This window comes from Ursus maritimus, unplaced genomic scaffold (genome assembly GCF_017311325.1).
Source record: "Ursus maritimus isolate PB19 unplaced genomic scaffold, ASM1731132v1 scaffold_21, whole genome shotgun sequence".
Classification (NCBI taxonomy): Eukaryota; Metazoa; Chordata; class Mammalia; order Carnivora; family Ursidae; genus Ursus; species Ursus maritimus.
In genome coordinates, this window is record NW_024424564.1 from 39,478,042 (window position 1) to 39,490,509 (window position 12,468).

At 38.6% G+C, this 12,468-nt stretch overlaps 1 protein-coding gene across 1 annotated transcript in view; it reads left to right on the forward strand.

Moving 5' to 3' along the window:
• TXNRD1 (thioredoxin reductase 1) overlaps positions 1 to 12,468 on the forward strand; it is a 110,672-nt gene that overhangs the window by 12,443 nt on the left and 85,761 nt on the right. The window contains exon 2 of the mRNA XM_040637402.1: positions 10,338 to 10,510. Within this exon, the coding sequence (XP_040493336.1) occupies positions 10,338 to 10,510 (173 nt within the window). The remainder of the gene's footprint in view (positions 1 to 10,337; positions 10,511 to 12,468) is intronic.

Below are 12,468 nucleotides of genomic sequence, written 5' to 3' on the forward strand. Positions count from 1 at the left end.
CTGTGGTTTTTCATAGATGGGCTTTATCAGGTTGAGAAAGTTTCCTTCTATTCCTAGTTTGCTGAGTATTTTTTTTTTATCATGAAAGGTTATTAGATTTTGTCAAATGTTTTTTCTGCGTCTATTGAGATGATCGTGTGGTTTTTGTTTTTTATTCTATTAATATAAGATTACATCAATAGATTTTTTCATACGTTAAATCAACCTATGCAAAGTTTATCCTGGGATAAATTCCACTTGGTCATTGATATATAATTATTTCTATATGTTGCTAGATTTAGTTTGCTAATATTTTGTGGAGGATTTTTGTATCTATAGAGAATATTGTTCCGTGTTTTTTCTTTCATGTAATGTTCTTCTTTGGTTTTCAGGGTAATAGTGGTGTCATAAATTGAGTCGGGAAATGTTCCTTCCTTTTCTGTTTTTTTGGAAGTGTTGGTGAAGAATTGGTGTTAATTTTGCTTTGGATGTTTGTTACAATTCACCAATGAAGGCATCTGAGCCTGGGCTTTTCTTTCTGGGAAGTTTTCTTGATCATTAACTCTTCACTTGTTTTAGGTCTATTCAGATTTGTATTTCTTAAGTCAGTTTGTGTCGCATGCCTTTCTAGGAGTTTGTCCATTTCACGTAGGGTATGTAGTATGTTGGCATACAATTGATTGTGGTGGGTTTTTTTTTTTTTAGACCATTAATATGGTAGATTACATTGATTGAATTTTGAATATTTTTGAATACAAGGACCAGCCTTGTATCCCCAGGATAAACATCATTAGCTCGTGGTGTATTATTATTATTATTATTTTATATATTGCTGGGCTTAATTTGCCATTATTTTGTTGAGTTTTATATCTTTGTTTATGAGGGATATTGGTCAGTAGGTTTCTTATTTTGTAGTATCCTTGTCTAGTTCGGGTATCAGGGTAATACTGGCCTCATAAAATGAGTTGGAAAATAATCCTTCCTCTTGTATTTTCTGGACAAGATTGTGTAGATTGGTAGAGTATCTTTTATTAATTTTTTTCTCCTCCTGGTATTCTTTGTGTGTGATGTGTGTGTGTGTGTGTATACATGTGGAAATGTTGCTGAATCAGAGGGACTTCTAAATACATCTGTTTTGTAGTTTTTTCTTAAGCCCTGGGGTTAGAAAAAAATCATTTAAAATAGAATACAACCTTATCTTTTGTTTCTAAACCTTTTATGAGGAAATTGGAAAGATTAAGACAGTTTTTTCAAAACCCTAGTGTTGGTCACATTTGCTGGACATTTAACGTACTGTGATTATTCCATTCATTGGCTATTCTTAACACTCATTGGGTAACAAAGAATATGAAAAATGCAAAATATTTTCTGTATAAATGTTTGAAGCATGTTTATTGAAATTATGAGAATGGTGTGGTATTGATGAGAGCTTTTTAGCTAGCTCTTAAGTGCTATTTAGTAGGGGAGTTAATGTTTGTGCGTGTGTGTGTGCGCGCGCACGTGTTCTTGCATGTGAGGCATTGGTTGTGTCATTTTCCACAGATTCTTTTTATATTTTAATGACCATAATTCAGGTTTTATAGTGGGTATGTTATACAATCAAAGGTAGCATTTACATTTTCTTCCATGTAGATGCTTTATGTTCACAAAGGGCATATTTGCAGAAGTTTTGTCTGTATCTAGACCAACTCATATCACAGCTGAAGAAACTGAAATCCAGAAGGAATGCCTATTAAATCAATTGCCTATTAAATCAAAGATATATCTCTGAAGTCATTGAAAGTAATTTTTTAAAAGACATACTAAGGAAAACTTCTCAATTTTATTCTTTCATGTAACATCTTTTATGTTTTTATGCTTCTGATTTAAAAAACTTCTATAGTATTTCCTTTAAAATGATTTTTTAAAAAAGATTTTATTTATTTGTTTGACAGAGACAGCCAGCGAGAGAGGGAACACAAGCAGAGGGGGAGTGGGAGAGGAAGAAGCAGGCTCCCAGCAGAGGAGCCTGACATGGGGCTCGATTCCAGGACTCTGGGGTCACGCCCTGAGCCGAAGGCAGACGCTTAATGACTGCGCCACCCAGGCGCCCCTAAAATGATTTTGTTATTAATAGCATCAATATGAAATTTAACAGCTAGGTAAAAGGAAGTTGGATTTTCTTCTTCCATTTGGTCCTTCAGTAAGCCGCCTGCGGTCCCTGTAGTAGACCCTAACCCTGACAGGATAATCTTTGGGCTGAGTGATCCAGTAAATAAGACTAACCTCACTCCCACCCCCACGAGAAGATTCAGTTTCCAGTGACAACACACTTGAGCTTCTGGCATATTCTCTCCCAGCATAAATCATTCCATAATCCAATCCATTGGAGAAGAGAGATTTCCTTTCAAATGTGTATTCTCAGGCTCATAGAGATATCAAATCCTGGACATGGCATATAATCACATTAGCATACAACTGTGGGGTAAGGCAAGTGGGAAATTCCTAGTAGGTAGGACCCTCAACACAATCCAGGTTTAATTTTAACCTTCCAGTGAGACTCCTCTGAAGGAGATAAAGAAGAGCTATAATCAGGATGTTGTCGGCCTGTTTATAGCAGCTTGCCCGGAACATAGTAAGTACTTTACATGACAAGCTCTTTGTGAGAACTAAAAATCCCTTTGAGGCTTAAAAAAGCATCCTAGTGTTTTGTTTTAATTTGGCAAATAGTACTAAAAACTAAGATATATTTATTATATTCAGCATCGGAGACGTCATCATCATGTCCTATTAAGGAGTCTTTAGTCTTCTTATGTTTTTATGTTTTATTTTTCTAGCATGTCTCATACCCTGCAGACTTTAAAAAACACATAATTATCTTGTCTTCTCACTTCATGGATCATGTCATGCTTCCCCATTAAAGCTTCCCCACTCTTAGATTTTTTTATGGAATAACTTGTTATTTCATGAAGTCTTATTAGACCCAAGTGTAATAATATTTTGTGTGTCTTGTGGGTTGAATAAAATACTATTAATATTGCTAATTTGTTAAATGTAAGAGTAGTGGTGTGTTTGCAAAACTCTTGAGCTGAATAAAAAGTTTTAAAGCTATAGGATTTGCAGAAATCCTTGATTTCTTCTGACGTTTTGCAGTCCAGATGCTTTTAACCACAGGCAACAGGGTAAAAACATGCATGTGACATCTACAAACCAGAAAGTGATGACAGCAGGCAGAGTAGAGTGCTATAAAAATTTTATCATCACATTTGAAGTGATCATGTTGCTTATTAATGGCAGAAATTCAAGTTCTGACAAGTGGCAGCTTTAGTCTGTGTTTAATGTTGCCATTTTGCTTTCTTTTACTGGGCTCCTCTTTGCTTTCCCTCTTGTTTCTCTGCTCTGAAATTTATGAACTACTTCTCTCACCTTTTGACAGTCTGGACCTCATGCTCTCAGAAGTCTAAGCAGTCAACTCCAATAATGATCTGCTGCTGGTTTTTTGTCCTTGTGACCACAGCACAGAAAGGCAGGCCTCTGGAGCCTCATGCAATGTGTAAAGATCAAGAAAGGAGGGGAATGTTGAGTGTTTGTTCTTTAGTTGGAGTCAAGCCACCTCACCGCCTTCTTCCTGTTCATCTTCTTCCTCGTCTCCTCTTCCTTCTTCTTCTCCTCCTCCTCCTTCTTTTTCTGGCTACATTTAAGTGGCATGGAATTAGAACTAACAACAACAAAAGCAATTTTTAAAAAATTTTTTAAGAGAGTCCCAGATTGAAGGACTGCCCCATTCTAATTGGTTTCGGGGGCTTTGAAAGAGAAGCCAAGGTGTGTTCACTTTATTTAGTTTAAGAGAAGAATTTCTTTTTCAATCCTAGATAAAAAAAATTTAGCTCCCATGGAAACTCTACTTTCCACATTTTCTTTCTTTCAAAATTTTCAAAACATCAAGGTTGGTGGTTTTCAAACTTTTGGTCTTAGTAGCCTTTTACATTATTAAGGATGCCAACAGTGAAAAGGGCAACTATATCTTATAGTTATGAAACTAGTTTTAACCTCAGGGATTCCAGAGGCATGCCTACCGTATCTTGAGGGCCACTGGTCTAGAAGATGTTTATGTTGCCTGAACAAAGGAAGTCAAGAAAACAGTCCCGGAGATTTCTTATTAGCTACAGACTGATGTACCCAAAGTGGGCTGACTTATGACTTCCTGACTTTTTCATGAGCCAGACTTTTCCCACAAATCCAAGTGGGAATATTATCATGGGCTCTGTAGAAGAGCTTTGAAGGCTATTACTCCAGCAATTCTACCAATTCCCCCTGTCAACAGAAAGGTTGAAGACTAATATGAATACCCTTATTCTCTTCTTAAGATTCCTATTTTGCTACATTTGTTTTATTTTTCTACCTGACATCCTCTTTCCTCTCCCAATCAATCTCTCTCTCTCCCTACACACACACACACACACACACACACACACACGCACGCACACACTTTTATCCTGAACCATTTGAAGTAAGTTATAGACATCATGACTTTCAGACCTAAGTATTTAGGCATGTGTCTCCTAAGAACAAGTAGTTTTCCACATAAACCAGGTGGATTTAACACAATAGTATCATCCTATGTAAGTTCATATGAAAATTTACTCAGTTGTGGTGTACCTGGCTGGCTCAGTCCATGGAGCATGCGACTCTTGATCTTGGGGTTGTGAGTTGGAGCCTCTAATTAAGGATCATTTATTGCAATTTGTGGCCAATTATTATGTCTTGCAAAATTTTTTTTTTAAGTTTGAGAAATACAAGAAAGGAAAAGTCATGCATAATTCAATCATGCCAGTATAACTTCTATGACCTTATTGCATATCCCTTTTCAGGATTCCTATATGCAAAGTTTCACGTAATTATAAAACTATGGTATGTAGGCTTTGGTATTCTGTTTCTTTGCAATTAACATAATGTCAAACCATTTCCATATTGTTTTGAATCTTGCATAGTATAGAACCATTAAAATTATTGAAGAACAAGAAAGCTTCTATAATTTAGCCATTCTCCTAATGTTGGACATGTGTTGTTTTCCAGTTTTTTACTATAACCAATATGCTGTGTTGGTAATATGTAGATAAAAAGAATGGATTGAGGGCACCTGGGTTAAGCCTCTGCCTTTCACTCAGGTCTTGATCTCAGGGTCCTGGGATCGAGTCCCGCATTGGGGTCCCTGCTCAGTGGGGAGTCTGCTTCTCCCTCTCCCTCTGCCCCTCCCCACTTGTGTTCTCTCTCTCTCTCCAAAATAAATAAAATCTAAAAAAAAAAAAAAAAAAAAAAAAAAAAAAAAAAGAGTGGTTTGAGGATGGGAACAGAAAGGGGTGAAGGAGGCTGGAGGCTAGGAATACAATCTGTTTGCAATTTAGCCTTTGGAGAGAGAAAGGCAGCAGAGACAAGATATAACTTTGTCTCTGCCCTGGAAAGGTGATACACATGTTTAGGAGGTAGGGAGTGGAGAATGTTGATAGGTCAGTGGCCTATTTTGTCCTGTTGGATTTCACAGGAAGTTAACCTGATTATTCCTAAAGCTATAGAACTCATATTCAAAAGAGATTTGGAAATTTTCCCATTAACTAGATGATGCTAATTATATTAATAAAAATTACTAAAAGCTTTTCCTATGAGAAGATAAAGAGGTAAGGGTCATTTTTATGAATATAATGTTTTCATTAGTTTACTTTTTTTGTTTTTAAGATAAATTCCTATAAGAATCCTTGGTTAAAAGGTATGGGTATTTCAAGGTTTTTGATCCACTCTGTCAAATTGTTTTCAAAAAGAATAGTAACAGCTTATATTATATACCCCCTTATGTTCTTGGACTCACTTCAATGTATATTTACTAGCACTGGGAGTTTCCATGTTTAATATATAAGAAATGGTACTTTGTTGCTTTAATCTACATTTCTGATTTTGAAAGAAAAGTGAAAAGACATTTTATTCTAGGTTTGCTCTTTTCTTTCTAATGAATTGGTTGTTCCTGTTCTTTATTCACTTTATCATTTGTGGTCCTGCCATTTCTTCACCAATTTTCTTGAGTTCTTTTTGTTCTTTTGTTATTTTTCTATATAGGTATTTTCTCTAGGCTGCTCTTTTGCCTTAAAAAAATTATTATTATTACTATTATTTTGCAATATAGTCTGTTGCTCTTTTCCTTTGTATTTACTTCTCAGTTTAGGAAGTTATCACCTCATTAGAGATCTGATAACGATTCTGTTTAACATGCTTTGTTATATAATAAGAGATAAGTGAAAAAACTTTTTTCCAAATTATCAAGCCATTATTACCATGCTATTGTAATTTTTTTTCTTTTTTCTTAGAGAGAGAGAGGGGGTGGGAGGGAGAGGGAGAGGGAGAGGGAGAGAGAGAATCCCAAGTAGGCTTCATCCTCAGCGCAGAGCCTAACACAGGGCTCGATCTCATGACCCTGAAATCATGACCTGAGCTGAAATAAAGAGTAGGACACTTAACTGACTGAACCACCCAGGTGCCCCATTACCATACTATTTTTAAAAATACATATTTTCTTTATTGCTTTGTGATGTCTTTTGATCACAAATTTTCTATATTTGTCTGTTTCTGGGCTATGCAGTCTCTTTCATTGATGCACATAATTTTTATGAGTGTTAAGTACGGAGCACTTTTATTATTAACTTTTGGTTTGAGTTTTTACAAGTGGACAGTAGGTATTTCATTGATCCAAATATTAGGGATTGATCTTAGGCATAAGAGTTGGGGCAAAATAAAGAAACTCATAAATATAACTTTATCTGAATTTTTCTGACCACACGATTATATGCTGTTCTTGCCACATTTACTTAATATTATTTCTTTGAATGCTGATCCAAATTTTATTTCAAATGAGGGGAAACATTTAAAAATAAAATTTGCCTTTTTTTGTTAGAGGCAGAGTTTAAGGAAAAATTCTAGTGATTTTGATGAGTTGGGCAATCTCTTATCTATCTATTAATTTGTTTATTTTATGTTTATTTTGGGTGAACAGTCTCTCCAGTAATATTGCAACTCTTTTTGATTACAGAAGATATCCCTTTCCCTGTGATGGCCTTAATTTCTGTGTTCCGTGTACTGGCAGATATCGGAGCTTAATAGGTGGGTGGTGACTTTAGCGTAGATGTTATGTAAGGAATTGTCACCTTCCTTTAGAGTCAGTCATCCCATGAAGTCAAAGGAGTCAGTAAGGCATAATGGAATCAAGAGGCTTGTGTGGCAGCCCTGACTCTGACACCAATTAATTACCTGTCTGGAGCTCAGTTTCCTCATTAGTTGAATGAATAGGTTGGCCTGCTGACCCCCAGTGTTTTTCCTGTGCTAACATTCTGTGATTCTCTTTCCATGAGATGTTACCGCTAAGAATCCTCATTTCCATGTTGCCTTCTAAAATAAGCAACTTGGAAAAGAGAATATGAAAACCAGAGTTTAATTTAAAAAATTTGAAGTGTCATTGGTGAGGCTGGAGGGCATTGGTGAAGCTTCTGGATGGCAGATACAAAAGGTCTGGTCTGGTGTGGAATGTTCTGTGACAAATACCAAGCCCCATTGCTCTTTAAGATTCCTAAAATTAATTGGCATAGATTTTAGTTTTTCTTTAAGAAGCACCCATTCTTCATATTAAATATGGGGATTTCTATATCCCTTTTTACTTTATCTATATTTCAGGTATTAGTAATATTTGAATGTTTAGTATATTAAAAAAATCTGCTTAGTTTTTGACCCTGTCTTGACCGTGTATAATAGGGATTATTTTTTTAATTTACAATTAACTAGCTTTAAAAAAAACTTTCTATAGGGCCACCTGGGTGGCACAGTTGGTTAAGTGGCTGCCTTTGGTTCAGGTCATGATCCTAGGGTCCTGGGATGGAGCCCTGCATCTGGCTCCCCGCTCAGTGAGGAGCTTGCTTCTCCCCCACCCCCCTGCCCGGTGCTCCCCCTCCTTGTGCTCTCATTCTCTCTCTGTCAAAATAAAATAAATTTTAAAAATTAATTAAAAAAAGAACTCTTATAACTTAGCAATAAAAGACAAATAGCCCAATTAGAAAATGGGAAAAGGATCTGAACAGACATTTCTCCAAAGAAGATATATGTACAAATAATCAATAAGCACATGAAAAGTTGCTCAGCATTCTTAGCTACCAGAGCAATGCACATCAAACTACAATGAGACACCACTTCACATCCATTAGGATGGCTAGAATCAGAAAGCAGAACATAAGTGTTGGCAAGGATGTGGAGAAATTGGGGCTCTTTTACATGTTGGGGCGCCTGGGTGGCTCAGTCGTTAAGCGTCTGCCTTCGTCTCGGGTCATGATCCCTGTGTTCTGGGATTGAGCCCCGCATCTGGCTCCCTGTTCCGCTGGGAGCCTGCTTCTCCCTCTCCCACTCCCCCTGCTTGTGTTCCCTCTCTCTCTCTGCTCTCTCTCTCTGTCAAATAAATAAATAAAATCTTTAAAAAAAAAATGGTGTTGATGCTTTGGAAAACAGTTTGGTGGTTCCTCAAAAGATTTAACATTACCCAATTCTACTCCTAGGTATTTACTCAAAAGAATTAAAAACAGGTATTCAAAACAAAAACCTGTGCACGAATGTTCATAGCAGCTCTGTTCACACCACCCAAAAAGTGGAAACAACCCAAATATGGAAACAACCCAAATGTCCATCAGCTGATGAATAGATTTAAAAAGGTGGTATATTCATACAATGGAATATTATCTGGCAATAAAAAAGAAAGGAAGCACTGACACGTGCTACAGCACAGATGAACCTTAAAAAATATAATGCTAAGTGAAAGAACTCAGTTACAAAAGACTACATATCGTATGACTCCATAAAGTAGAATAGTGGTTGCCTAGAGGTAGGGAAGGGGGAAGGGCTGGCTGGGGGAAAATGGGGAGCAACTTCTAATGGCTACAGGGCTTCTTTTTGGGGTGATGAAAATGTTCTAAATTTGATTGTTATGATGGTTACACAACTTTAAAACTCACTGAATTGTATAATTTCCATTGGTGAATTCTTTTTTTTAAAAAAAAGGATTTTATTTATTTATTTGAAAGAATGAGCACAAGCAGGGGGAGTGGCAGAGGGCGAGAGAGAAGCAGGTTGCCCGAGGAGCAGGGAGGCTGACATGGGGCTGGATCCCAGAACCCCAGGATCATGACCTATACCGAAGGTAGACGCTTAACCAACTGAGCCAACCAGGTGCCCCTCCATTGGTGAATTCTATGGTATATGAATTGTATATCAGTAAAGCTGTTTTTTTAAAAAAATATGGGTTCTAGAGAATTATAATGTACATTTGAATCCTAGTTCCATCTCCTACTGTAAGCTGTGCAATCTTGGGGAAGTTGCTTAACCTCTCTGAGTCTGTTTCCTTATTTGCAAAATAGGGATAATGGTAGCAGTGTTTATATAATGATATCCTTGTGAAGATTACATGAGATGATGCATACAAATATTAACTCCCTGTCTAGTTGTGGGTAAACATTAATATCAACTATGAAAATGATGAGGAGATTGAGGAAAAATGGGTAGGTCTTAGACATGCAGAAATGAGAGGAAATAACTTGTGGAGGAGCGAATAGGGGTAGGATTGAGCTTGCTTCCTTTGTGGCCCTAGAGAAGATAGCTAGTTTAAAATATTTACAAGCCAGAGGTAGCAATCTCTCAGTGGTTTTGTCTGGTTGTGATGCCCAGGATGATAGTGTGGTCATGTGGGGTAACATACCACTGAGCTGGGTCATGTTTGTTATGGTGCCACATTGGGCTGCAGGAAAATCCTGGAGAGGAAAACAGAGAATCTGAAGGAAGTCGTTTTTTATAAATCTTGCTGTGCCTGTGGCCTGAAGACACAGGAGTGTCTGCCGGTCCCGAAGTTAATTGGAGAAAAAGGAGTCAGCCTTGGCTTGAGTTGCCCAGTCCTGTGTCTCTGAGCAGGGTTGTGTGAGAAGGGGACGTAATCTCTCTCTTTGGCCCCTCTGCATTTAAACCATGGGTGGGGCTGAGGCAATAGACGGCCCTCGCTGTCCAGAGCCTGTGACTTAGTCTCTTACCTCAGGGAGGTGCAGTCTCCTGCTGTCATTTGTCAGGGTCCCCCGAGAACTAATCTCAAATGTAGCAAAAACAAATTGGAAATATCCAGTGAGTTGCCAGGAGTCTGCAGTCAGATGACAGAACTTAATGTGTAATCCATGTTCGAGTCCTTCCTCAGACTCCTTATTTTGGTGGTTGGGGCTCAAATTGCAAGGCTTGCCGAATGAATCTAATATTAGGAAATGCATCATCATGTTTTCCTTTCTGATAATTACCGTCTTTGCTTCCATTACTTCTAGCTAAGGATCATCTCCCTAGTCAAGCTTTGCCAGAAAACCCAGCCACTGGTGTGAGTGGCCCTTCAAGGCCCAGCAGCCCAAGGGACTTGGACCCCAGAGCCCGGCTGAGGGCCTATATAGACAGCCACCCTGTGGTCATCGTCAGCAAGTCCACGTGCAAGCACTGTGCTGAGGTAAGGCGTCAGCCTCCAGGAGCGGGGACCCTTTGTTGCCTTCGAGAAAGTGGAGACTTCTGAGCTCAGCTGTAAACAGTTGGATCTCACCAGAGGAAGGGGTTCGTGTGGGTCTGAATTGCTTCAGAGTCCTTGGAGAGTGATGCTTTTGAGAACAAAATGTTGCTTGAGTCATCTCCTGAGCTTTTGCAAAATACTGGATGTTTTCAGGTAGTCAAGGTCAGGCAGATTTGGGGTCGGCGAGCTCCCAAACCAGGTGGCTGGCTACTCTTTTAGGCACTTCTGTAGAGAATATTTTCTAAGGAGCTGTTACTTAAGGTACTCCTAAATTTTGATAAGTATCTCTTCATGCTTATTATGGGAAAAATGACTTCCCAAAGAATAAACTGTGCTTCCTACTTGGTTCTTAGTCTTTGATTATCTGAGAGAAAATGTCAGTGATCACAGCCACGGGGAGGGTTGGTTTAGTCCACCCTGATTTCACCACAGAATGATGTCGAGAATTGAAAGACAAACCTGGTCAGGTGTTTTATGGGAAGGCTGGGGATGTTTAAATGTCACTGAAGCTTAGCTTTAAATCATACTCGGGGTAGCTCTAGGGCTAGATACAGTGGATTCTTAAATCAACATAACTGGCCTTCTGTCAGGGTTCACCTGTAGGGTAATTTATTAAGTTCAGTTTTCTCTCAGTTTGTCTATCTCTTGACTTATTTTCCAGCTTATTGTCTATCTCTTGACCTCAGAAGCCTTTTATTCTGGAAGCCTTGCACAGAGACAGGCTTCTTGGACTCCGTGTGTGTGTGTGTGTGTGTGTGTGTGTGTGTGTGTGTGTGTTCCCTTGTTCTAAATAAGGAAAAGGGGAAGCTGGGCAAATGGTGGAAACACTGAAAGTAGGCAGAACCTTTCATCTTTGTTTCTCACCCAACACAGTCTGCTTCATTGTCATCTGGGGCTTCATCCCTATTGAAGCCATCGTGGAGCCTTTTGTGCAGGACATCATGTTGGGAACAGGGTTGCAAGAGGTAGCAGACACAAGTCCCATCCCTAGGGGGTTTAGTCAACCTGAGAAGGCAGACCTTGGGCTTAAAAAAAAATGGTCTGGAGCACCTGAGTGGCTCAGTGGGTTAAGCATCCAACTCTTGATTTTGGTTCAGGTCGTGATCTCTGGGTCGTGGGATGGAGCCCCATGTTGGGGAGATCAAAACTGAATGAGTCTGTTCCTTCCTCTCACTCTGCCCCACCCCTTGCTCATGATCTCTTTGTCTCTCTCTCAAATAAATAAAATCTTAGAAAAAAATAAAAATGATCTAAGGTAACCCATGCTAAATTCTAAGTGATTACCATAGGCAGTAAACGTTAGAGAATTTGGAAGAGGGTTGGGTATGAGAAATCCACTGCATAATTCCCAGCCTCTGGGAGCTTCATCATATAGCCCTTGTGGTCTTTTGAGGCTCTTCTCCCTTGTTTGTGTAATCTGTAAAATGAAGGGCTTAGACTAGTCGACTACTGAGATTCCTTTTAGTTCTGAAATTATGGAGTTGTCTAGTCTCTTCTCTTTCCAAATAATGGTGAAGAGCCTGAACTCTGAAGTCAGAGTTTGGACCTTGCCTCTGTGACTTATTAACCATGTGACCTTGGTTAAGTTTTTTACCTGTTGTGTCTCAGTTTCCTCCTCTGTAAAATGTGGGTAATAATATACCTATCTCATAAGTTTGTCGTGACGATCAAATCAGCTAATACCTACGGAAGCCACAGAACATGCCTGGCACATAGTAAATGCTACATAATGTTTTTTAAATGAAAGAACTACTTGCCCTTCCTGTTTTCCTATCAGGACTCCAAACCTTGGATGGTGATCTTCCTTCATCAATATTGAGCCTCAGTTAAGTGGAGATCAACAAATATCTGACTCTATTGCCAGTATGGTCACTCCTATTAAAAAGTGGCCCTTTTTTCTA